Source organism: Cuculus canorus, chromosome Z, assembly GCF_017976375.1.
Source record: "Cuculus canorus isolate bCucCan1 chromosome Z, bCucCan1.pri, whole genome shotgun sequence".
Classification (NCBI taxonomy): domain Eukaryota; kingdom Metazoa; phylum Chordata; class Aves; order Cuculiformes; family Cuculidae; genus Cuculus; species Cuculus canorus.
The window spans coordinates 3,892,146-3,918,696 of NC_071441.1; the positions used below are offsets into that span (position 1 = coordinate 3,892,146).

General features: G+C 36.8%; 1 protein-coding gene across 2 annotated transcripts in view; it reads right to left on the reverse strand.

The window, feature by feature from the left end:
* Positions 1 to 26,551, reverse strand: part of RICTOR (RPTOR independent companion of MTOR complex 2) — an 81,866-nt gene that overhangs the window by 40,121 nt on the left and 15,194 nt on the right. For both annotated transcript variants that reach the window (XM_054055330.1, XM_054055329.1), the window contains exons 3-10: positions 21,674 to 21,771; positions 13,890 to 13,954; positions 9,048 to 9,179; positions 7,973 to 8,036; positions 3,513 to 3,639; positions 2,431 to 2,600; positions 2,115 to 2,182; positions 1,143 to 1,210 (exon numbers count right to left, since the gene is read on the reverse strand). In XM_054055330.1, the coding sequence (XP_053911305.1) occupies positions 1,143 to 1,210; positions 2,115 to 2,182; positions 2,431 to 2,600; positions 3,513 to 3,639; positions 7,973 to 8,036; positions 9,048 to 9,179; positions 13,890 to 13,954; positions 21,674 to 21,771 (792 nt within the window). The remainder of the gene's footprint in view (positions 1 to 1,142; positions 1,211 to 2,114; positions 2,183 to 2,430; positions 2,601 to 3,512; positions 3,640 to 7,972; positions 8,037 to 9,047; positions 9,180 to 13,889; positions 13,955 to 21,673; positions 21,772 to 26,551) is intronic.

The following is a 26,551-nucleotide window of genomic DNA, read 5'->3' on the forward strand; positions in this document are numbered from 1 at the left end:
CTTTAAACGAACAAAAGGTGAGTAAATCTGGATTCTTTGTCTTACATATCATAAATAAACCAAGAACACGATTTGTTAGAAATTACTAAAAGATGAAAAATATCACTTACTCATCTATTGATTTTCATTAATACAAATCTAACTTTAATGACATGTGCCCTACGCGAACTTGTACATGTTTTCACACAGACTAAGGACATTTAAATATGTTCCACTGTGCACCTCAGGTGCCTCTTCCAAGAGCACACAGTGGCCACATACATACAGCAGCTGACAGTGTAAGGACATTTTTGTACTAAAAACATTGAAGGTGTGTCTCCAACGTAACAAGTAATATAAAACCAATGAATGTGTAACAGTGAGAGAGCCATGGCAAGTAACACATTCCAAGACAACTGTTTCTTCAGTCACTTGAACTTTCAGGCTATTAGTTCCAAGTGCCTAAGTAAGGGGAAAGGCAGCAACAATCCTACCAGAAAGCGCTTCCTAAAAGTTTGAAAGTTGTCACAAACTTCGCAAACGTCCCCATCACACAAGTGAAGACAAATCTGATAAACTTCTGATGGATACAAGGATACTGAATTAAGCCTAATGATTATTGTCAGAACATAAAAAAATAAAGCAAATAGTCTCACAATGACAAAGGCTGTCTATGCAGTCTGAATCTTCCCTCAGTATAGCAGTATCTTCTTGTTACATATTGCAATATTGCAGGAAAAGGACTTAGAAAAATGCAAAAAAACCCGCTTTCTCAATTTAGAAATGTTTGCGATTTTTCATCTGTAATTTCCCTTCAGCTATGGCTGAAGAGCTGGTAAAAGCAGGTGCTAATAAAACTACTCTGTTGGAATCCCTTCACAGAGGTAAAAACTTTTTTTATTTACCATCACAAAAACATCTCAAAGGCAATTTCTTACGATATAATGTTATTTTCAACATCCTCTCACCTATCAAGCAGTAACATCACGGTACAATTTACAAGGTATTCCATACGCATGTCTTAGTAGCATTGTAGGACGGTATTGATAAAAATTAGACACATCAAATGAGACACGTGCTGTGTTTAAACAAACACTTTTAAGCTAGAAAGTAAAAAGTTTCTCTTCCAATCATCCAGCCTCACACAAACAAAAATATCTTACCTGCCCACGATCGAAATGCTGCCACTATTCCCATTTTACTAGCTAGGAACCGCGCTTCTCTGTCTTCCCTGTCATTAAAACAAGTATTACAACACAGTTAATTGCTATAAAACAGTGTTACTAACAAAGCAAGTACAAAGTAGTTAACTGAGATTTCAGACGGGGGACAAAATTCAGAGTAAGAGAAATCTTTCAGGTATTCATATATGTGTGTCTATGTATTTATGCAGTATTTATATACACACATGAAACTTCAAATTTTTAAGTATTGTTACTCTTCCTTTTTCAGAGGAGCTTCCATGGCAGGAGGATAGCATGACAAAGTAAACACCTGCATCAGGTGAATCACTCTGCACTTACACTGACAAGATTCCACAGCAGAGACCTAAAGATATGGACCTTATTTAGTTACACAGACCTGAGCAACTAATGCCATTTGATAATTAAAAAAACTTGAATTCGAGCTGTAAACAATCTCAGGAGGTCTATAATCTAAACTTCTGCACAAAGAAGTTGTCAATTGTGAGGTAAGACCAGGTTATATTCGAGGCTTTATCCAGCTGGGTCCTAGAAGGTCTCAAAGATGAAGGTTGCAGGACCTCTCCTCCTGACTCCTCCCCCTGTATAAAGTTCAAAACTCTCATTTTGAATTCTCTGTTGCTTCCTGTCCTCCCACCTTCCACCATCATGAAGGGTTCTGGCTACAGCTTTTTAATAACATCTTCATAGGTATTAGAAAGGCTGCTATTCAGGGGAGGGTGTCCCCTAACCTTCACTTCTCCAGGCTAAATAAGCCCTTTAGATCTTAAATACATAGTAGTATAACAGGAAATTGCATTCTAACCTACTGTATTCAACTTTAAGTAGTTTAGTATCAGGTCATTGCTTTAGTTCCACTTTGGAAAGAAAAAAAAAATTTATTCCAATACCATGAACATAACTGGTATTACAAGTAGCAGAATTAACACTTACTTGAGTTGTCCTTCTGCTGTGTCTGGATTATGCCTGTAGTGAAAATCTGTGTAAGGAGCTAAAATTCGCTAAACAAAAGAAAGACATGCATTACTTTCACATGAAAATACAGTTAAATGGGTCTTACCCCTTCCTCAGTCCCACTCCAATCTGTCATGTTATTCCCGCTTTATAAATCATCATGCTCCTAGCCAAAAATATTGTATTTTAAACGTTTTGTACTAACAGAGGTTGCAATCCGAGATGAAAATTAAACATTTTTAATTAACATAAACATGTTTAATTTCCATCACTAAACAAGTAAAACTGAACCCACCTCTAATTCTACATCTGCTCGCACATACTGTCGGGTCTTTGGATGATTAATGAGGTGCAAAACTGTAGTTATTAGAGACTCATTTATTCGGCTTAGCTGACAATCAATCACATTTTTCAAGATGGTACTTAAACCACCCCGAAGAGCCACCACCTCCGGATTCTGAAGTGCTAAATAAAGAAAAAACACATCAATTTGGCCAGTGATAGGAAAGAAAACATTTCACAGATTCTATTTTGACAAACTTGTTGTCTTTTAGGACAAGTATCTTTGTGTTCCTGAACTGCTAAGGCACACATAAAGCTTTTAATGGAACTGACTGATACTAGCAATAAATTGAGATAATGGATTAATTTATCATGTGCAAAACTACTGCACAGTCACCACTGCGCAGCAACTTCCGAACTTATTTCCAACCAATTTTCTATATAGTAGTTTCAGGATTTGCCTGCAAAGAGATTTTGTGCTTGACTAGATTCATATGGATAAATTTTTTATGTTAGAATATAAAAGAGTATCAGACTGTTCACTTCTTTAGAACAGAAGTTTGTATCTCAAAAACACTGCTGCAGCTTTTATCAACTGATTTTGAAAAACCTTTTAAAAATCACCACTTATATTATAATCCAATGCCCAGACAGCCTTTACATGGACACAAATACTGACCATCAGAAGCCAGCTAACCACAGTACTCACTGTAAAATTTTTTGAAGAAATATATTCTGTTGTTCTCTGAACTTTTGTACATTTGTCAGCATCATACGTACGGAATTCTCCCTACTTTCAACTCATTAGTTTTTCAAATATCAGCTGCAGCAGTGGAGCATTTTTAAGGCAAACAAAAAAACTAGCACGTTAAAGGAAAGACCACCAGCTAAAATCTTCAGGTACATCACTTCAGAGATTTTAAGTTGAAGTGATTTTTTTTTTTTTGTATGAAACTAATGACTAAAACCCATGAAAACGACATTAAGAACATTTAAATTCTAATTAATTATTAAACAAACACCCTTAATAATTTGAATAAAATCTATTTAATGTGAACTCAGAGAATAGAATAAGATAGTTTTCCATTATCTTACCTAGTTCACAGATAATGGCTATACATGCTCGAACCATCCTGTCTCGTTCCTGAAGACCATCATTTCCAACTGCTATCAGAGAATTAGTAATAGAACTGGGGAACAATGAGGCGTTCACAGTGATCATCTGTGAAAAAAGAAAAAAAAATCCTTCTGGCTTCTTCATTGTATTTCTCTAATATACTCACAGATTCACCAGTATTCCTTTTCCCAGATATAACCAGACAGACCACTCCGTATATGACTTCATTGTTTCTGGTGAATACTCAAAATTATTTTTGTTCTTGCTATTTTCTTTTGCTGACTTACTTTACCATTGCCTTTCTAATTCAGTTTTTTACTTTTATACTATTTTATCTTAATAAAAAAGGGTTAAAAAGATTACTGTTGCAGAGAGAACTATGACTACTCTTTTCGCATTTTTTCCAAGATCTTTCTTTTATCAACAAAGAATGCTATCCAATGACACAGAGTGTATTATGTGGTATTCTAGAAGATTCGTCCCTACTACAGCAGATTGTTTAATAGCTATCCAGTTGCTTAGACTAAAATCTCCTGTTTTGTAGACGAATCCTTAGATTGCTACAGACTAAAAATGACAGTCCACAGAAGAAGCTGCTACAGAATTTGGAAGGCAGCTGTCAATAACACCCCTACTTCACACTTCATCTTCCTAGAACTGCAGAGTAATTCAACTTCATCATAAGTTATATATAGCTGTGGCATAAGACCCAAAACACTCCAACCCCATGTCTCGCCCTTAAACACTTTACATATGTTAAGCTGAAAAGCAAAGATGAAAACAAGACCTGCATGTATTAACCAAGTCATTCTTCAATTCAAAAAAACCCCAAAACAATAAATTTGAGACAGAATAGAACAGATTTTAATAGCCAATACTCATTTACACTACTGAAGAGGTCCTACATGATAGAAATTGTCATTTCTATGAACAGAAGCTGTTCATTTAGGCCAAGTAGAATTTACACCAGATTAAAGAGCAAGACCCTGTGCATACATTAAAGGCAATTATCCCACTTCAAAACAACCAACCAATACCAACACACCTTGCCCTCCCTTGAATAAGGCTTTAACTGCTAAGGCTGAGTAGCTGTCTGTTCACATTTTTTCACAGTTTATGACAATTAAATATACATATCCTTTATGCTATGGAACACAAACATCACAAATACTGCTGAAGAGGAAGTAGACTCCTTGATTGTTTGACTGCTTAGAAGAGAACAATGTAACACGTTATAGCCCATTCAGCCACATCACATTTGTTCCTAACTGATAAATACAAGCACAATATAAAAAAATACTCAGTAGTCAAACAACTAAAATACTTTCCAAGGTTTTGTTAATATCCCTTTTGTTTCTAACACAAGTAGGCTTATCTTCATTATTTTTTCAAAATTTTGTCCTCTATCCTTTTACAGCTGCATTCAATGTCTTGTATCTATTTGTTCATACAAAGGGAATTAATTGTTTCACTCTCTCTGCAGAGGCGGTTTAATGAGAGACGATCAAACATTATGACAAATAGATTGGAACACTTTAACAAGTTTATTTTTAGTAAGTGTTTTTCAGAAACATCTTGCCATATACAATGCTGTCACCCACAAAACAGGAAGCTTTAAGATAGGACTCAAAAAACCCCAACAAAACACTTCCCCACCCACCGTCTTTCACTTTTACAACAGCATGAAGCAACAAGAATTAGCAACAGAATGCATGTAAGAATCCACTCTACAAAATCATAACCTCTTTTTCTACCGATATTGACGTGTGCTTAGCCGAGGACACAAGCCTCTTAAGGCTATTCTGCTTCATTGTTTACTTTGGGTTTAAGACAGAACAACTAAAAATTTCTTTCTTTTAATATCCAATTCCAACTACATTAGTAGAATACATACAAACTTCTACTTGCTTTCACTCTGCTCTAGGTGTTGAAATGAGTTCTAAAGACCAAGTACAGGTGATGCAAGGCTACTTACACACAGCTATAACGAAAAAGGCAAAGACTATGAATTTGGACTTTAAAGATTTCTTTAAAAGATGAGAAGAAAGAAGATGTTTCATATTTTACCTAATTCTGCCTTGAAAAATAAAACATCCTATCTATTAAAATATTAATAAAACATTGGTCTTATGACTTCTATTAGATGGAAAAACACTTTCTGAAGCAACTTAATACCAGCCTTTTCAGGGCTGAAGTAGCTGCTAAATTGCAAAGCTCTTACCAGGAAATGTAGAGGCCATTACAGTCAAAAGAAGCTGAGCATTTAAAGACTTCATAAAATAAAAATTAGAAACCAAGTTTAGAATGTTTAAAGTTGTTTTTTGTTTCTCCCTTCCTATAATACTTTAAACTGCACATTTTTTTTAAAACAAGTTCATCATTAAGTGCCTTTCGTAAATACCCCTAACAACATTGCTATTGCATTTTGTTGTGGTCTACGAAAAGAAGAAAAAAATGTTTTAATTTGAAAATTGTGTATCTGTGCTGTTTTTACATAGCAATTTTTGTTAACAAGATAAGATTGAAGAATTATACCCAAACTCTGAAAAAAAAATTGTTCTGTGATGTTGGCAAAACATAGTTCAGTTCTTCCATGGCTCACAGTGAACTACCTCCTGTATAAAGGAGTTAACTCAGATTGTTTTGTTTGCAATTCATTCTTCTCTTCCCCTTCTTTACAAATTCTTTTAAGAATCCTGGTATCAAATCACTAAGTCCAAGATGTTGAGAGATAGGAAAAGGGCAAGAGCAGGGTAATAAATACACAATGTGCCATCCAGGACACGTGTCACAGTATACCTTGTGAGAGTTTCTGAAGTACTGACTGCTCTATGCCAATGCACACTTAACTGCTGTAGCCCAGACAGAACATGAAAAAGGTATTAACTTTACTAGTAGCCAGGTTGAGTGGCTTTTTGTTTGTCTGACACTGTCTTTTAACAAACAAGGATATTCTTAGTAGCAAAAGATGTTAGGAAACATCTTTCATCAACATAGTTCTCAGCATCAAGGAACCATCAGCTTCTCTGTACAAGATGTACATTCCATGCACCTACATCCCACATACAGCTCCGTAGTACAGGAACAGAGAAAAAAGCACTGGTGGTCAGCTACATGATTTTTTTAATGCTTATCTGTCGGGATAATTTTTTCAAATCAAACTAACAAGACTTATTCCTCTTGCTTCCTCTTGTTTCATTCAAGCAAGAGAGTCCGCTCACCTAGGAAACGATGAAAAGAGCCCAGGAATAATAAGGACAAATTTCTGACCCAAACAAATGTAATTAATTATACATGTGTTTCCGTTTCACCTTCTAATTTAAGTTTTTGTAGCTCTACTTGGAAGCCCTATTTTTAAAGCAGGTTATCACAGACTTTTTATAGATTATGCTTTCTTCAAGGACTCATTCCTTAAGGGTTGTGGTTTCAGTTTGTTTGGCTTTGGGAGTGGTGTTGGTGCTTAAATTTAAGAACTCTCTTTCGTGCAATTGTTGGTCAAGCATACTGTCTCTTCTCTAAGACAAAAACCAAGTGAGCTTGTTATGAGAAAAAAACCCTGCATATCAAACTTCCCTATTTCCAACTTAAATATATATATATATATAAAAATACATAAACACACAAATAGAATAAACGCACGCAGTGCTCCTGGGGAACAATTCTTCCAGCTACTTCAAACTTTGAGTCTTCAGTAGCGTCTCCTAAGAAGCTCAGTAGAAACAGAAGAATAGAAGCACCATAAAGAATAGTAAAAGTCCAGTACAAAGACAGCATACTGTTGCCTGAAAAAAATATCTTCAGTGGCTCTTAATAACAATTTCTCTAGGATGTACTTAAAATGCAGCTACCACAGCTTCAAACACCTCGTATCCATCCATACACAGTACAGTAACCACCACTGACTATGTCTTACTGTGCATCTGAGAAAAGCACTGAAAGCTTCCATGTCTACGGATAAAGCAATCAGGCTAGAAGCATCCCTTCAACTCATTTCTCAATAGCAGAACACAACTTCAATGCCTCATTTTTCAAATGGCAGAAAGTCTTCCACCCTCGATTCACATACACTTAAACACACTATATAATAAAAGTTAAATCATTAGACAGAACTTAATAATATGGTTCGTATACCTTTGCATTCATTGTTTGATAATTTTTTTTCTGAAGTCTTGTCTAGAATAACCTCTATCAAAGGAAAAACAGCAGGACTTTTCTAGCCCACAAGACGCTCTTGGTGTAAAAGATTAAAATCACAAGAAGTCTCAGCACTACCCTCTTTTCCCTTTTGAATTATCAGCTGCAATGGCTTCTCACATGGTAAAGTAAGGTAAGGAATGGTATTAAGAGACTGGACAAAAAAAACCTGCTGATGGAGAGAACCAGGAGTCTGCCAACCATGACTGGCATAGCTGATAAGACAATACATAATAGATTTTACCTTTCTGACTAATCGAAGTGCTTGTGTTCTTTCTACTTCATTACTCTGCTGTATGTCAATGCACCTAAAATAAGGTAAAAAACACATTCTGTTTATAACAACACTAACTTTCACCTTAACTGTTAACATCTCACATTAGTATATTTTATTAAATAAACAGAAGAATATCACAACTGATTGTTTAAAAATTCTGTCTTTCAGCAAGCACACTAATCATGATTGGTCAATTAGCTTCAGTTAATATATTTTTTTTCCAGTTATCCTCATTACAATTAAATCACTAGAATTTCTCAGATATGCAATGGCAAGGTATAACAGATTCAACAAATATTTTCAAAGCTAGCTGCATTTGTCATTTCAAATGAGACTAAACAAAGTATTAGTTTCACATCAACATTATTTTGTGTGTCTTCTCAGATCAGAAAAGTCCTTTTCCTCCAACAAACTTAAACAGCATGCTAGAACTGATTATGTGTATATTTAAAGACACACATCTGTATCAGTATATTAAATCCAACAAGATTTTAACAAAGAAAGTACTAGAAATGCTAATATTTACATCTAATCATCGTGCTGATCTTACTACGTCATTGTAAGTTTGCCCTCTGGTATTATTCTATTGTGCCGTGGGTTATACTTAGGTTATAATTTATTGGGCACGAACTACTTTTTAGCCCTGACTTTGTACTAGAGGTCCCAAAACACCACAATAAAAAGAATCAGAATGACTCCCATAAAATAATTCAAGACATGAAAATAGGTGATAGTTCAACCTTATAACAGCACTACAGATTAATTTATGACTAACAGCATTTATGACTGAAAAACATGGAATTGTTTTACATTACTCACAACGTGCTATGTAATAGGATAGCATTTTATATGGATTAGCTGGTATGATGTATAAACCTTCTATTTCTAAAAGTTGTTATTCATATTGAAGATAAATGGCTTTTACAAAACTACGTATCAAGAAAGTACGAGGATTTGAAAATATGCTTTCTCACCAGTTGCAAGCATGAAAAAGCAAGTGACTTACAATTGTACAGTTTACAAGAAGGAAGAGAAAAATTACCTGGCTATCAAGTAATCCACTTTCAGCTTTAGCACCTTCTGGAGAATACTGGAGTCTCGAATGAGATAGCGGAGGGCTCGCAATCCTGCTGCTCGCACCTCTTTTGCTTCATTTAGTAAAGCTAACCTCAGACTACATGGAAGAAAACAGGGGAGACAAACAATTATTCAGCAGCAGGCAGACTTTACTATCTGACATGATAGACTACTCTCTAATCTTTTGAAAATAGAAGCCTGATTTTCAAAAACAAAGGTTCTGCACTAATTTTCCAGCTTTGAGATAACAATGTGCAGTCTAGAAAGCAAACCTTCACCCTGACAGGAGACAACATAGTAATCTGAAAAGAGCCACACACCATTTTTTTCCACTCAAATAAAAGATTGTATACCTACAAAAAGATACATGACCAAGACCCATAAACGACTTATTTGATCAAACAGCTAAGCACAGTATTAGACCAAGAAAATTAACAGTTAGGGAGCATTTCCACCTCAGCTACACCGCCAACTCATAAGCATGAGTCCTCAAAACAATGTCTTGACACTGAAGAGAGACAAACTTGCACTTTAAGTAATTTATGCAACTCATGTAAGATGTTATGGCACCATACTGTGTTTATATGAAATATGAGAGTTGTAACTTAGGCAGCCCCACACAACACAGATTTCTACAGATTCATTTTACCACATAACCAAAGCATATTTCTCTGTAGACAGATTTTGAAAGCATTTCGCTTGCACCAAGGTGAGCTTTCCTAAATATAACTATCAGCATAATGTCATTTCCTAAATTCACTATCTAGGTAAAAAGAAATGAGGTACTGAAGGCCTCCAGAGAGGGAATTTGAAAGCATTAAGAGACACACTTTTGAATGCTCTCACAAGATCTGCCCCTTCTCCTTGGTTACAAAATGAGATAAATCCCCCCCCAACCTCACAGTTAAGCATTTTAATAGCGTTCCTTCAGTGGACATCTGAGAATGTAAATAATTCAGTTAGACTGAATTTCTACCTACACAAATGGCTTGCTTTTTTTTTTATTTTTTTTTTTTTATTCTAGCATCATCATGCACAGTAATCAGCATTCCAATCTGCAATCCAAGGCCAAAAGTGTTCCAGAATCCTCCTGGAGACTAATCAGCCTGAGCAAAAGTAACTAATATAACAGGAATCTGCTTGTTATTTACAAAAAGCAGAAAGGTTGCAACACTACATACAAACAAAGATGAACTGATTGTTATTTTCAGTACCAAGTAGGGAATTCATTCAGGAAGGATGCCTTTGCTGCAATATCAAATGTGATTCTTCATGCAAACAGTCCATTGATTGCCTTTATTTATTTATTGTAAGATAGAGGCAAATAAGAAACAGATTCTCAATACTGTGAGATTCAGACAAATTCTGACTCTAAAACACCTGTAGCAGAGAAGATTTATTTCCAAAGTAATTGAAGAAAAGTGCAGAAGTTACACTTCAACTGCACGAAGCAGGTAACAGGTATTCTTTAGATCATAAATCATGCTTTGTCTCTAGTTTTGTAGATTTGCAGAGACGTATGATAGACAAGTACATAATCAGTTCTACTCAGCAGAATTTTTCTATTTCTACTTTTACCTCACAACTGGTTTGGATACGTCAGTTTAAGACACTTCAGCAGAGTTTCCATTTAGGGCAGAAGATATCCATTACTAATGCAAATAGTGTTGTTGCTATTCATGACATATCTGATTAGGACAGCCAGATACTGAATCTGATCTTTTTTCTGCTCATCAAGTAAAGTACATTACTTTTGTATTTCAGAGGAAAATGTTTCTTGAATGGCAGGCCAAAATAATCTTTAGACAAATAGTTTCTCAAAAGCAGTCTATGCTTTGAAAGCTTGTTCTACAATTAACAAGAGGCAGATATTCTTAATTTGTAGACAAAAATCAATTTAAGAATTGGCAGCAGTGAAACCACTGCAAAGGACAACACTATCAAGCACTCAATATCCAAAAGCAGAACATACCAAAAAAGGATGTGTCACTGTCTTTAAACAGTGAGAATGCAATGAAAATATATAGCTAACCAGAAAGATACAGACCTAAAATAAAGGCCATAAAAATCCACAAAGGTCTAATGAAAGCAATGACATAGAACAGTGTAAGTGAACAAAAATCCCTTCATTAAAAACAAAAGCTAAACAAAATAACTCACCAGTCAACGACTAAACTGCAAAAAATCTGACAGAAACCTGATCTTATAAAGAAAATGAAGACATGCTACAGCAGGCAGAAAAAAAAAATATAAGAAAACCCATGTGTGCCTGTATGTGTTTATATGTTCTGACTTCTCAGCTGTACCACAAGGAGAAAACTTGAAAACTCAAAGTTGAACTCTCTGGATAATTCAAAAAGAAAAGGAGAAAGAATGAAGCAACTAAGAGACCAACATCGGAATGACAGAAACAAGCATTTTCTTCATGCTGAGTCAACTTTAGAGATCTCACCAAGATTCCTATCCTAAAGCCTTTCTCCTTATACAAAATATAAGTTAGTCTAAGAAGTGAAAACAATGGAAGAACTGGAGGAAATCTACCAGCAAGTACTGTCAGTGGCCTACCAAGCTTTACACTCAAGTACTTTGAAAGACCATTAACACGAGCAATCTGCATATATTTTCTAGCGCTGTTATAAACCATAGTGACCAAGATGGAGAAAAGGCAATAAACAGTCTGTACAAAAAGGATTCCAAAGGGCATCCAGAGGACTTAAGATTGTTTACAATCTTAAGAAAAAAAAAAATCACCTTAATATAAAACTGGTTAGCTATGTGAAACACACAGCAGGAATGTACACAAACTATATTCTACTAATAGTTTAAAAGACTTGAAAGGAGTTATTACCATTCTGTATAAATCGGCATAAGATGTTGCTGAAGACTGTATTAAGGAATATAAAGAAATTATGCAGAGTGATGAAAAGTCATTTCACAAATCAAAATCTGAAAAAAATGAATTCACATAGCAGAGATGAAGGGAAGGTTCCTACCCTGACAATTCTATTCAGGTTCATAATCTCCTTTTCTTGGTAGTCTCCTTTTGTTGAACTGAGTATACAGTTCTTGATTTGGAGAAAGCATCAAGGCAGAAATACAGACAGCAACATAGTTTATATTAATGAGAATAGGATGGGGTTATAAGAAAGTTCAAGAGAACTTAAAAAGTATCTGCATGCATAGTTAAGATGGTAGAGAAAATTCCAGATTGTTAGCTGTGACTTAATGCACATCAAGACAAAAAGCTGTGTTACAAACCCATAATGTATGATTCTGCAATAGGCATCAGATCAAGAAAATTATTTTAATATGCACATTCCATATGCATCTGTGGCCGAAAATGCCAAAAAGACATCATGAGTGCCTAAGAGAAAAAGTAAGTGCAATACTACATGCCTTGGTATTTCAAGTACCACTGCAGAAACAAAAATAACTTCCTAACACAGCATTAAGACTGATAAACATTCGGACTGATAAAAAGCCTAGAGGAACTAACAAAGAATGAAATAAGAAAGGATAGTCACTGTAGAGCAAAATTTGGAATTTGTCTTAAAAGTTGGTATTTCAAAACAATCCATCCTATAAAGAATTCTGAAAAAACACTAATTAGCACAATTCTGTTTGATAAAACGTGAGCATTTGAGTGATGTTCTTGAGTTTGAAAATTATCACTACAGCAGAACAACATACACAAGTGCACAAAAAATTTGCTTCTTATGTACATACAACACAGGAAACATACGAGTGACCAAAGGAAGGACACTACTAACCAAGACCACATTCCTGCTACATGTCTTTTTTTTCAGAAGCCATTTTTGGCATTTTTTAAGTATGGGACTATTTTTCTTCACGTATCTGATAAGAAAAACATTTTTATCTCTTTCTTATCAGTATCAGCAATTATTTTTTGATTAGCCCATCTTTCTGAACTTCTTCCTATGAAAACAAACACTAGTGTTTGCATTGCCTTTTATGACTTATATTTGAAAATAACTGGTAAAGAATTCTGAATTTTGAAGTTATACTCTTAAGTAATGTTTAGTCCCATCATAAAGTGCTATCATAAATAAGAAGATGAAAACCTATTAAAGCTTACAGCGAAATATGCACTCAGAATAAATGCACTAGCATTTTTAAATTTTTTAGTTCTAGCAAGGAAAATCAGTTCCATTTAAAAAAACAACTTACAAAACTACACAAGTTTTTCCAACATTTCACTTAAAGAGTGACTAGCTTTTCTAAGCTTGCTTTCCTAAGTCTGGTAACTAAGTTGAAAGAACACAAAATCACACTAAATACTAGATCACAGTTGTTTCTGCCACCAATGCTGAGCCTTGGGACATATTTAGAAAAGTCTGTGTCAAAACACAGAAATTCTGGAAATAGGCATGTATTTACTTTTGATTGTCAGAAATGGCAACAAAATACAGAATTCCACTTTTAAGTAAATACTAAAGGAATTTGACACCAATTTAAAATAAAATGTTTATCTTTAAATCCTGATTCTATATCTAGAATACACTCTAAAATCTATAGGTGCATATTTTCATTAAATGTTAAGTGCTTTCTGCAAGTATGGAGGAATTTATAGGTATTTTTACATCTATGAGGAATATAATCTTTGTCTAAAAAGCAAAGAATGGACTTCTTACTTACTCATTAAAGTATTTTTAAGGTGTATGTTTGCACTATGAAATTCCAGACACAGTAGAAATACAAAATACTAGCTCAAAGGTACAAAGTTTAATTGCTCTATGTGTAGTTAAATAAAGTACCCTAGCACTTTTCAGTGCTCCTTACCACTTACCATATTATGATGCTGTCGTATGTAAACCCCAGCTTTTCTTCAGCATGGCCAGTATTACAAAGAAGCTGAAAATAAAAGAAAATATATCTCTTAAATATAACTTTAAAAGTGACCATGTCAAACTGTAGATGCAAATGCTTTCAAAGAAACCTGAGGAATTTTATCCATGGCAAGGGGAACCATACTAACTTCAGACTCCTATGAGAATTTCTGCTGTCAGTATTCTGTTTCTATACACACCAGAAACACAAGTCCAGGGCCTCTCATACTACAGAAAAGCTTGCACAACTGTGTAAGCTGCCTACTAGTCGGTTTTTCATTTTCAGATTCACCTCTTGCTGCCTCTAAGCTCTTTTCAGAAGAGCCACTAATTGGGCAATTGGTAACCTAAGCAGAGATGAAAGACTAAAGAAGTCAAAGCACATCTGCATTCAAAAAGAGGGTTCAGGTGAGAGTTTTGAAGCAAAGATTGACACCTATGGTCCACTGTCAGGTTTTGCCACAGCAAGACAAGCATACCAAAAAAAAAAAAGTAATCAAAAGGCATTCCCAATTATAAATGTCCCATAATTGACTTGTTCCACAAATAGCCCATGCCTGGCCTGCAGTCGATTCCACAGAACTTGTACCTCTGAAAAATCACTGCAAAGGCTGAATTTATGCACACAGACACCTATAAACTGTCATAAATTCTAACTAGTTCCACCAAATCTATCCATTTTGAACACAAGACTGAAAATTTACAGGTGCAGCTTTTAAGTAAGAAACCTATCTCAAAGAAGCAATCTAGGGCGTGGCAATGTTTTAGCCTCCTGAGGAAAAGTCTTCCGTAAGTTGATGCTGCTCTCCTTTGAAAAAGCAACAAAAAAATCTCTAGTAATTTCATTTACTACTCTTAGCTAAACTTATAAAATACTTTACTATCATGTCAAAATCCCAAAGTACTTTCACAAGCACTTCATAAACTCAAGTGACCAATACCGATTGCAATAGCTTTGCACTTTGTGCCGTCTTTTCGAAACGGGCATGTGTTCAGTTCTGAGCCAGCATGGTATTAAGTTTCTCCTCAGTGAGGAATTCAGGAAGTGTTTGCGCTAACAAGCGAATGAATACTCCTGCTCTCAAAGTATTAAAACACATAAACCCCTTTGGCATGTTCCTGATAGCTATGTACTGCTAAAAGCAAGAAACTTATAATAAACTAAAACAGTGAAATTAAGGCTACGGTAAGTTGCAATTTAACATGTTCCATACTCCCATTCTACTTGCTCACCTTCACCTGAAAAAAAACAGTACATTGCACAGAAACACTGGTTTTAAGTAAACTTATTAGCTTGAGGGTTTAAATCTAAACAATGCTTAGTTTTATGCTCAACAAGTATATATTCTGAGGCTCACATTACATGAAGAAATTATTTTTCATACTGTGAGAAAAATGCATAGTAATAACGCTGAAATCCAAAGTCATTAATGGGACATATTATTAAATTGGCCTGGATCAGCTTCATATTTAGGGTCAAATAATAGAAATTAAATGAAGTATTCTGGATTTTGCCTTTTTCTTCTGTGTCTCTAACCAAATATGATTATAAAACATAAGGAAAATTATTATATAACCTCTTTTCCCCCACCTTTCAAATGTAAGTGATAATAAAACTAGACAATTGGAGCATTAACTGGTTATGACAGTATGTCACTTCCTGGCATCAATCTATTTTTATGCCATGTTGTTGGACTGCCTAAGGCCATCACTGCTGCTTTAGCATTTCTATTGACTTCTTGTGAACTGTAAAAATTGGCTGGCAGAGTGTGAGCAAAACAGTGTGAGAAGATAGTGAGTAAAAACAGTTCATTGTTCAGTTTCAGACAAGTACATCAATAGTTGTTCAGGCTCATCATTTATCCATCTAAACCCCTCCTCATCATTCTATCTCAGACACAAATCAGCAGTCCTAATTTAACGTACCAGATTGCTCTCAACAGTTTTTTCCCACTTAAAAAAAAGCCCACAGAATTATAATTCTGAAGTATGAAGAAACATCTTTGAGAAAGCTGCTATTGTGTGCACTATTGCATTTCTGAACAGAGTATCCTATCATCACATTTACCACTGTTTTGCATCTGTTCGGTCCTGAAATGATACTAAAGCAGATGACATATTTCAAGAACCCAACTAACTTGCTGCAATTGCTAAAAAGCATTCAGTTCACTGGACTAGCTCTAGCCTAGCTGTAACCACTCTTCCCAAACATATGCAGTGTGGTTATTAGCTCTTCAATACCAACTCTTTTCCTGCATACATGTATTCCCACTACGTACACCCTCACTGACGCAGAAAGAAACTTAACCTTACCTCAAAACTCAGTCGCCAAATTAAACTGCTGCATGAATACAAATTTCAGAATGTGACGATAATTTTTATCAAAGTGTTTGATGGTGTCAGTGCATACATGTGAACTATTTCTCAGAGAATGAATAGATAAAATTGGCTAAAAAAAGTAAGCAGAAGATTAGCTACTTTAGCTATTACTTTACTCTCATTCCAATGCACCACCACTACTTATGTACTGGTTTTCAATGCAACTTACAATGCAATGAAGTGTGCTTAAGAATTTACGGCGGATTGCAATATTAGAATTCAAAATGTTTCAGTGATTCGAAAGAAGTGACCAAACTCTTTAAGGAAAATCAATTAAATAAAAGGATCAGCATATCATATCCTTCAGGGTACCACACATTAATAGACATAAAAAGTGAAAGCAGTTCAGCACAGAAATACCAGATGTCCAGAAAACAAATGTTCAGCATGTTAATTACAAAAACAATTTTCAAAAGGAAAGTAAGATCAGTAAGTTACAGTAAACTATAAACTAAATGAGTTAATGTGATGTCATTTCATGGAAGAAGAAAAAGAAATTTTACATTTGGAAATACTAATAGGACTGAATTATATTTGAAACAGACTTTTTTTCCACTTCACAGGCTGCTCTCAAAAACTGCATGAAGAACCAAGTTTTGGGCACCCCGTTTTAAGGGCAGAGAAACCAGAAAAAGTATAGCAGAAAAATGTACAAGGCAGCTAGAAAATATGCCCATGAAGGCTGAGCCACTAGCTTTATTTAGTCTAGGAAAAAAAAACCCTGGCAAAAGTAAGGTTGGATTGATATATGTTTAGAAGGGGGGGAAAAAGTCATGGAGGCTGCTATAAAGAAAATACTACTCAGCTGGTCTCAATGGTTTTGGTATTTACTCAGTTATAAATGTCTGGTTTTCAAGATATTAAAGAGAAAATTTTGCCACTTCCTTCTCATTTCACCTTCAAACAGCATTAAGCAGGTCAAAGATTCTGGCCAAAATGCAGTGAACTTTGTAGATGACTGAATTCCTGACAAAGCCAATTAACTGTTACATGTTTGTGTGCAATAATTAATTCACATGTTATTGTAGTAGAACTTTGTAGGCAACCAGTACTATAACACAAATCTGCTTTTAGCCACACATCACTATATTTCACTAAAATGGCAATGGATTTTTATACCATGTAAATGCTTGGCATAATGCAAGTACACTTTCTATTTTTCATAATATATCTCTTATATATAATATGCATATATTTTTATATTTACATATAATAGTTGTTATATATACACAAACACACAGAGTATACTTTGCTTGTTAACCATCCATGAGTCAACTCTCAAAATTTTTGATATAGTAGTCAATGAATGGGAATAGCACAGACGCTCTCAGGGTATGATTTAATACTAGGATAAATTCGTACTTACACTAGGCCAGACAGTGACTAACTTACAGTGATGGGGTTTTTTCATGTTTACTGTCAGCTATGAGTTCTCATACTACTCAGATGAGTCATAGCAATATGAGTAACACATCACCATGTCTTGGAAACAGTAGCTCAAAACAACAAAACCACTGGAGGTCAACAGCACGCACAAGTTGAGTACAAGCTGAGACCACTCAAATTTATATTTGACAAAACAACCACAGCAATTAATAGGTAAAATATGATATTGTTCTGTGCATCCAAAATGTGATTATACTGTTATTTTGGAAATAACAGTTTGAAGCATCACTGACAAAATCTATGAGGATACTACTTTGTAGATCCTGCTCTTAAGAGAAGCCCCCAATGAAATTGCAGACGTTGGATTTAGACTTCAGGTTTATTTCACACCTGAATGCCCCTAACCAATGTTTTGCTCCTAACCACTATGTACTTCATCATGAGATTTCAAGTTTTGTCCATAGTGGTTTAACTGCTTGGATGAATGCTACACTCAGGCAATACCGCATCCAGATTCTAAGGTACTCGGGTACTCTGAAACGACGGTCTATGAATCAGTCAGAGAGAGAATCCATTAAAGCCTATATAGAAACACAGAATGATTTGGGTTGGAAGGAACCCAATCCCTACCCTAGTGAAATTTAGCAGAATGTAAAATGCTAACAGAAATATATTTTTAATCTGCTTAAAACTAATTCTGTCATTATTTAACGAGACTGTACTGTTCTGCTTTGTATTTTCCATATCACTGATGCTATTCAATTGCTAAATTTAAGCACCTTTATTTTTGAAAGAAAAATAGAAATCCCTATAAGAACATCCATGTGCCTTTTTTCTGTTCATTACTTAAATACATTTTTAGGTTTAAAAAGGTATAAAGAAACTCTCAGAAGCTAACGGTAAGATAAACCTTATATAAAATGGATTCTAAATGAATACTTCAAATCCAGAAATTATTTTCCACTAAGTAAACACAGTTGTAAAGTTCCTCCTGATTTTCAGTATTTTATCACTTACTACTTCTCATGGGGTTGGGGAAAACCCCAAAGAAGTAACCATAATGTTTTGGGATTAATAGGCAGAAGCTGGGAAACTTCAAAGTGCTTGCCTTATGTAGCTGGCCATATAAATGAAAGATGCGCAATCCCACTCAGATTAATGAAGCACATATTGAGTTTGGGAATGGCTGTAAGGACTGAAAGTGTGACAGACTACTTATGACAAGTCAAATCCTAAAACAGTTTTCAGCTCAAAGTTCAGGTTAATTTAAACAGGGACATAGATGGTTTGAAAGGAACAACACTATTTCTGTCTAATACAGAACAGGCAATGCTTCCTAAATATTTTTGCCTACAAAACTGTAGCTTCTCTTATCAGGTGATGAGCAGCAGATGAGAAAAATTTCTGCTTCTGCCACTGCTGCAATTCAGAACTAAGCATACCTTTCCATTGTCTGACTATTATTAGCATCTGTTGGGCAAGAAAAAGCCATGTTCTGCAGTCAAATAGGCAAGAACATGAATGTTAAAGTTTTTACTAAGAAGTGATCGCCAGAACTTGATTAAAGAATTGCAAGCTTTTGTAAAATATCACACAAAGCGTAACTTGCACAGTAAGTATGGGTGCAATTTATGGTAGAAGACCAGAGTGCAAAAAAGGAAATAAAACCATCGCCCCCAAGCTCCAGGCTTTCACTCTTAACCACTGGAATGAAAAACACAGAACTGCTCCAACCACAAGGCAGACAATGTAATACAATCTGCAACTGTTATTCTATTTTCATTACTCCATTTACAGTTCAAACAAAATTAGGAAGGGTTCTAAAATCAAATGTACAAGTTATAAATTTATAAAGCAGATATTAGAGGGAAAAGAAAATTAGAGCAAGTGCTAAAAATCAAATAGAGTAGGACGATTGCCCTGTGATTCCCCAGGGTCACTGATTCAGTATTATAACCAGGTTTTAAACTACAGTCTGTCTTTCAAAGTCATATTTAATTTTAGCAAATTGCTTTTCACAAATTCATCATTTCTTGACAGTCCAATTTATTAAAACCTTTGTTATATTTTCCAATTTTAACATCAGATAAGTATAAAGAACAAGTAATTCAAATAGTCAGTTATGGAATCACTCAATGTTTTCAAAATTATGTTTTAAAAAGAACGTTTGGTTCATCCTTTAATTCCAGTACGCATATTTACTAAGTTACAAGATTTATAGATGCTTAACATCCATTTTTCAGTAGTAAAATCAATGCTGTTTTCAGATCTATATTTTCAAACTCTGACCTATCACTAGAAATCACAAATTTGCAAACCTAATCCAGCTCTTTAATTTTAAGACAACTAAGGAATTTCAAAGTACTCGCATTTAAGTTTCCAAATTAGTACAAAAAGGAAACACATTGGCCTTTCTAGCAGAATAACAGGCTTTCTCAAAACATCATTTGGAATCCCAGTAGAAGCAGCAGTATTCTGTCAGACTGACAGACACAATAAGGCATTTTCCCAAAAGACAGACTGCAGTGTATGTAAGTTCAGTTCCATAGTGAATGCTATGCACCTACATGTACTCTGAACCAATGCAGAAAAAGGAACACTTATCAATTTGTTATTAATGCACCAGAAGATAAATTTATTTGCTGTTCTAATTTGTTCTTAGAACTCACTCTCCTGCTAACTGAATCTCATGCACTACCACTGAAGTGTTGTTCAGTCCAACAAGGAGTGCTTGTAATAAGCTAGGAAGCATGCATACTTTAAAGATCATCATACATGTTTGTCCTTCTCATGTCAATTGACTCCCCAAACCTGTCCTTAAGCATTCCTTCTTTCACTCGAGATTCTCAAAACTGTCAAGCAGCCTTTTGGTTAACTTATTCAATGATTTGTTACCAGCTCATCTACAGCAACAACAATCTCAGCCTTATTTTATCCACAAAATTCTCCACTACTACCCTGTTTCTTGCCTACTGTTGATTATCACAGAAGTATGGGTTTCATCTTCAAGCACGCTGCCCTATATGTGACGTTCTATCAGAAAGGTGGTCAAATTAGCAGATCCTTCTGAGCATAAGTACATCTATCTGTGTAACACTCACAGTGAAGTTCCAAAGTCTCTTGGTTCGATGACTGCAACACACTTTTTCCTTCCCTTAACAAATGGAACACCAGCCCAACCACAACTATTTAGTATGCTACAAACACCCTTTTCCTAACACTCCCTGCCCACCTCCCATCAGTCCTTTGTGCTCCTCTCCATAAACTCGTACCAAAAAAATGGTACTTCGTCTCCTTCTGAAGGCCTTTCATGGTCTCCTCTTTCAGCTTCCATTCTCAACCTGCTCTAAGTTTTTAATTCTTGCCTCCTTTAAGCTTACAATGTCGGCTTCCAACATACCCATAACACTTTCACAGCACACATCTGTCACGTTCCCACGATCTGGGAGCACGTATTTGGAAAGCGCCTAAAAATCACAAATACAGAACATTTCTAGAAATCACCCCTTTAAATCTTTTTCATTATGAAATATGCAACAAAACTTCATGGTTGCTATTCTATTAGTGCCCAAATCGCTGCATATTGTGTTCACTGATACAGTCCTCCCTCTCACCATACTATCAGTTCACATCCAGACAGTCTGGCATTTCACATATTTGATTCAATTCTCTGGAGCAGAAACCAATATGCAGACCTACTCATGCAATTTAGTCCATCATCTGAGAGATATTTCAGGCTTCTAACCATTAAAACACTACAAAAATTCAGCTAGTAGGACAATTAGACAAACTTGAGCAAAACCCTGCATTTGCTTATTTACTTGTCCTTATTTGTTCCTTTCCCACGGGATGCAGGTTTGAAGCAACGTTCCATGATATTAAGCTGTTTCATGAACGTCCCAGCGACCACCTGTTGGAGTATATGCAAAACATCTTGCCGGTATTATGACTTGTTCTACAACGCTTTTTGAGCTCTTACCTTAGTAAAATTATTCAAGTGACCCAGTTTTCTCATATTTGAAACACCTTGTAACTTAGCCACATTTTGGAGAATCTCTCTCATATTATCACAGGGTTCTGCAAAAGAAAACAGAATATTAGCAGATACAGTCAAAAACATCAAAGAACCTAAACATGCATGCAACATGTAGCTTACTACATACAACAGGTACTTCCATGCTCTTAAATAAGAATGCAGATCACTTTTACCTCAAGAAGCATAAACTTGATGTATGCTCAGAACCAAAACCAGGCACATTTAAGTTCTTTAAAATAAATGCTAAAGCCCATGGAGGAGAGACACTTCCATTTTAAAGCCGATTTCAATCAATATCTTAGATTTACAATTGACAAAGAAATCCATTTATTGTCTGAAAGTCAAATCCTAATTTACTCTAAGTGAAAAGCTTCACCCATAATCCCCTTGTAATCTAAAGGCAAGAAGTAAACTTCAAGACAGAATTAAAAAGATAGCACGTTACTGCCACACCACAACTTCTTTTTATACCCCCAGACCAAGGGGTGGTGAGATTTTAGGAACACTAGACTCTCCTCTGCTCCACATATAAATCTCTGTCCACAATTACTCAAAAATCACTAGAAGGCTAAGGCTTTCCAGTGACATGAGAGGTGAATCACAAGGTAAACAAAGGGACTAAGCTCCACCATCCCAATAAAAAAGCCTAAAAAGCCACAAACCAGGATTCAGACACCAACTGATCACCCTGCATTCTGCTGAGAAATGGAAAAGGATTACTTATCATGGTGAGAAGAGATAACTGCTCTGCCTTTGGGAATCAGGCTAGGAGTTGAGACAGAGTGGGACAAACAGCACAGAGTGGGCTGAGCACAAACTGCTGAATCCCGAGCTACTGTAAAAGAAACTGCAGTAAACTCTGTAGACAACAGTAAGTACCACGGCAGGACAGTTTTCAAAGGGAGATACTCAGCTGCAGGATTCTAATGAAGTCTTGGATTGGACACTGTGTGATACTCACTACACCACCTCTTACAACTGCACTGTAGCCTTAAATCAAAGAACTATCAAGGCTGGCTGGAGATCTGAACTGTTAGAAAGTATTACATGACCAACAAAAAGAAAAAAGTGCATTACATAAACCAAAGTCTTTAGAAAAAGACGGAAGAGTCCAAACACCAGACTTCTGGAAAACAGCAAAGAGAAAGGTTTTGGGGAGGGGAGTTAGTTCCCCACTAAGTTCAGTAAAAGAAAGTTGCTTCCTACTGCAGTACGAACAGCTATAGCTGAATTTGTCGTATACGCAGTGTCTTATACTTCCCTGTTCACCCTGAAAGGGTATTTGTATACTTTTCATTATACAAAGGAAATCAATAAAGTGTCACAGATGTAAAAAAAGCACCTTCTTCACCACCCCCCTACAAATCAAGCTGAGTCTTTTTTTAATCAACTTCCTCAGTTTGAAGACTTAAAAAAAAACAAATCAAATATGGAAAATCAGACAGAAGTAGCAATGTCATTGGGATATAGCCAGAACATGTATGGAAAGACAAGACTCCATATTTGCACTACCATCAGGAATATAAGACAGTATTTAAAGATTAAGACACCTACAGGTAGGCACCTGAATTAAGGTGTGTAAACCTGTAAATCCACTGTAGTCAATGGAGATCTCACCTATCAGCCAACGAAGTTGAAAACAATTAACCTGACTAACTGCAAGATGTCTACTCAAGGGTAAGGTGAATCAATTGTATTGATTACACTGCTTCTAATGAGACTTTAGCACATGTACAGACATGCTTTTGCCACATCATATAACTGTGGGGTTGGTATTTTTTCAGACAAAGGATCAGCAAGACTTTAGGAAGATAAGACAGGTTCCTAAAGGTGGGCAACAAGATCAGTCATCACCAGCTTAACGCTAAATACCCTTTTCAACAAACCTAAGTCACAGCAACAAGCAAAGTCATCAGATGGATACACAGCATAGAGAGATCTTAAACTGCATAACAATATGTGTAGTGAAACGAAACATCCAATAACTTGGAATTTAAATTGGAACATGCATATGTATCTTTTTTAACTCTACTTCCACCTCTCACCCAGCCAAAAAAATAATAACCTTTGACAGTACAGATAGTGAAAAGTCTTACTAGACCCATCCCAAGTTCAGGATTCCTCCGCACAGTTTGATTTTCCAGGGCTTAACAGCCTGGAAACCTGAGAGATTTGCAATGGCACAAGCCATAGAAACAAGAGAACAAGATAAACACTGAAGACATGTAGGCTGGGATAGTTATGGCACTACAAATAGTTTATATTGTAGCCCCTAATTTCAAGGGAACATAATAGGAGAAGAAATCAACTTCCTCATAACTTGGTTTCTCTGAAAATACAGTTTGTCTGGTTTCTATGGTTTGGCTTGCCTTGGGTAATGGGTAGGCATTTCCCTGGCTAACAACACTTTTGGACTGCAACATACCCCATTATGTCACAAGAAATATCCCAGGTGAGCAGCCTCGAACTCTCCAGAATGTTCTACTTCAATTCTCTGGAGAAAAAGCAGCAATAAAAGCTTTTCAAAACAACTGGAAATCTGCTTGTAAGTTTTAATTTTGAAAGTGCAGATGGCTATACACTGAAGGCAGAGCTCTACTGAAACTGTAACAACAGGAAAGATCACAACACTAGCCCAGGAAAACTCTTGTACATCACAGGCAATGAACATTGAGTGAAATTGACACTTTCAGTTACCTGATAAAGTGGGCATTAACTCTGAAGTGATCAAAAAGTGCTGTGCAGAAAGGCAGCCAACTTGCATGTGAACTTGCAAACTGTAGGCAATCCGGGAGACTCCTGGAGTGCCTTGAGGATAGTTTCTTAGTCCAGCTGATAGAGACCCCCACTCAAGGAGAAGCAACACTGGACCTTATGGTCACCAACAGAAGCGTTACGATCGGTGGCAGCCTGGGCTGCAGTGATCATACACTGGTGAAGTTCAAGGTCCAGAGGGATATGGGTCAGATGAGGAGTACAGTCAGGACACCAGATTTCAGGAGAGCAGGCTTCCAGCTCTTCAAAGATTTACTCGGTAGGACTCCCTGGGACATGGTCCTCCGAGACATGGGAGCGGAACAGAGCAGGAAAATATTTAATACTGCTTTCCATAAAGCGCAAGAGCGCTCAGTCCCCATATGTAGAAAATCAGGCAGGAAAGGGAAGAGACCAACGTGGCTGAGTAGAGACCTGCTGGTGAAACTAAAGAAGAGGAGGGAACTGCCCAGGCAGTGCAAGCAGGGACAGAGAACCTGGGACGTGTACAGAGACGCTGCCCAGTTGTGCAGGGATGAAGTCAGGAAGGCCAAGGCACAGCTGGAGCAGAACTGGGCAAGGAAAGTAAAGGCTAACAAGAAGGGCTTTTAGAGGTATATCAATCAGAAGAGGAAGGTCAAAGAGAACGTACCCTATTGATGGCTGGAAATCATGTATCAACAGATGAGGAAAAGACTAAGATACTTTTTTGCCTCAGTCTTCACTGATAACTGCTCTCCTTGGCCCTCGTGGTCATGAGACAGCAAGATGGTGACCAGGGGGGTAGACCCCCTCCCACAGTAGAGGAGGATCAGGTTTGTGACCACCTGAGGAATCTGAACATATATAAGTCCATGGGACTTGATGAGTTGCATCCCAGAGTCCTGAGGGAATTGGCAGACGTGGTTGCCGAGCCACTCTCCATGATATCTGAAAAGTCCTGGCAGTCAGGAGAAGTCCCTGGTGACTGGAAGAAGGGTAACATTGTGCCCGTTTTTAAAAAGGGTAGAAAAGAGGACCCTGAGAACTACCAACCTGTCAGCCTCACCTCTGTGCCTGGGAAGATCAAGGAACAGATCCTCCTAGAAGCTATGCTAAAACATGTGGAGGACAGGAGGTGATTAACAGCAGCCAGCACAGCTTCACCAGGGGCAAGTCTTGTCTGACCAACTTGGTGGCTTTCTATGATGGGACAACCGCAGCAGTGGACACAGGTAAACCAACAGATGTGATCTACCTAGACTTCCGTAAAGCCTTTGACATGGTCCCCCACGACATCCTTCTCTCTAAACTGGAGAGAGATGGATTTGATGGGTGGATGGTAATGTGGGTAAGAAACTAGTTGGGTGGTTGTATTCAGAGAGTAGTGGTCAATAGCTCAAAGTCCAGATGGAGATCCGTGACAAGTGGTGTCCCTTAGGGGTCCAGTACCATGACTGCTGCTGTTCAGTATCTTTATCAGTGATATTGACAGTGAGATTGAGTGCACCCTCAGCAAGTTTGCAGATAAAATGAAGCTGAGTGGTGTAATTGCAACACCAGAAGGACAGGATGTCATCCAGAGGGACCTGGACAGATTTGAGAGGTGGGCCTTTGAGAACCTCCTGAGGTTCAACAAGGCCAAGTGTAAGGTCCTGCACCTGGGTTGGGGCAATCCCCATTTTCAGTACACGATGGGGATGACGTGCTTGAGAGCAGCTCTGCAGAGAAGGACTTGGGGTTGCTGGTCGATAAGAAGCTCGACATGAGCCGGCAACGTGGGCTCGCAGCCAACAAGGCCAACCGTGTCCCAGGCTGCATCAATAGAAGAGTGGCCAGCAGCACGAGGGAGGCGATTCTGTCCCTATAGTCCTCTCTTGTGAGGCTTCATCTGGAATACTGTGTCCAGTTCTGGAATCCTCAACGTAAGAAGGAGATGGAGCTGTTGGAACGGGTCCAGAGGAGGGCTACAAAGGTGATCAGAGGGACGGAGCACCTCCTGTACGAGCACAGGCTGAGAGAGCTGGGCTTGTTCAGCCTGGAGAAGGCTCAGAGGGGATATTATAGCGACCTTCCAGTACCTGAAAG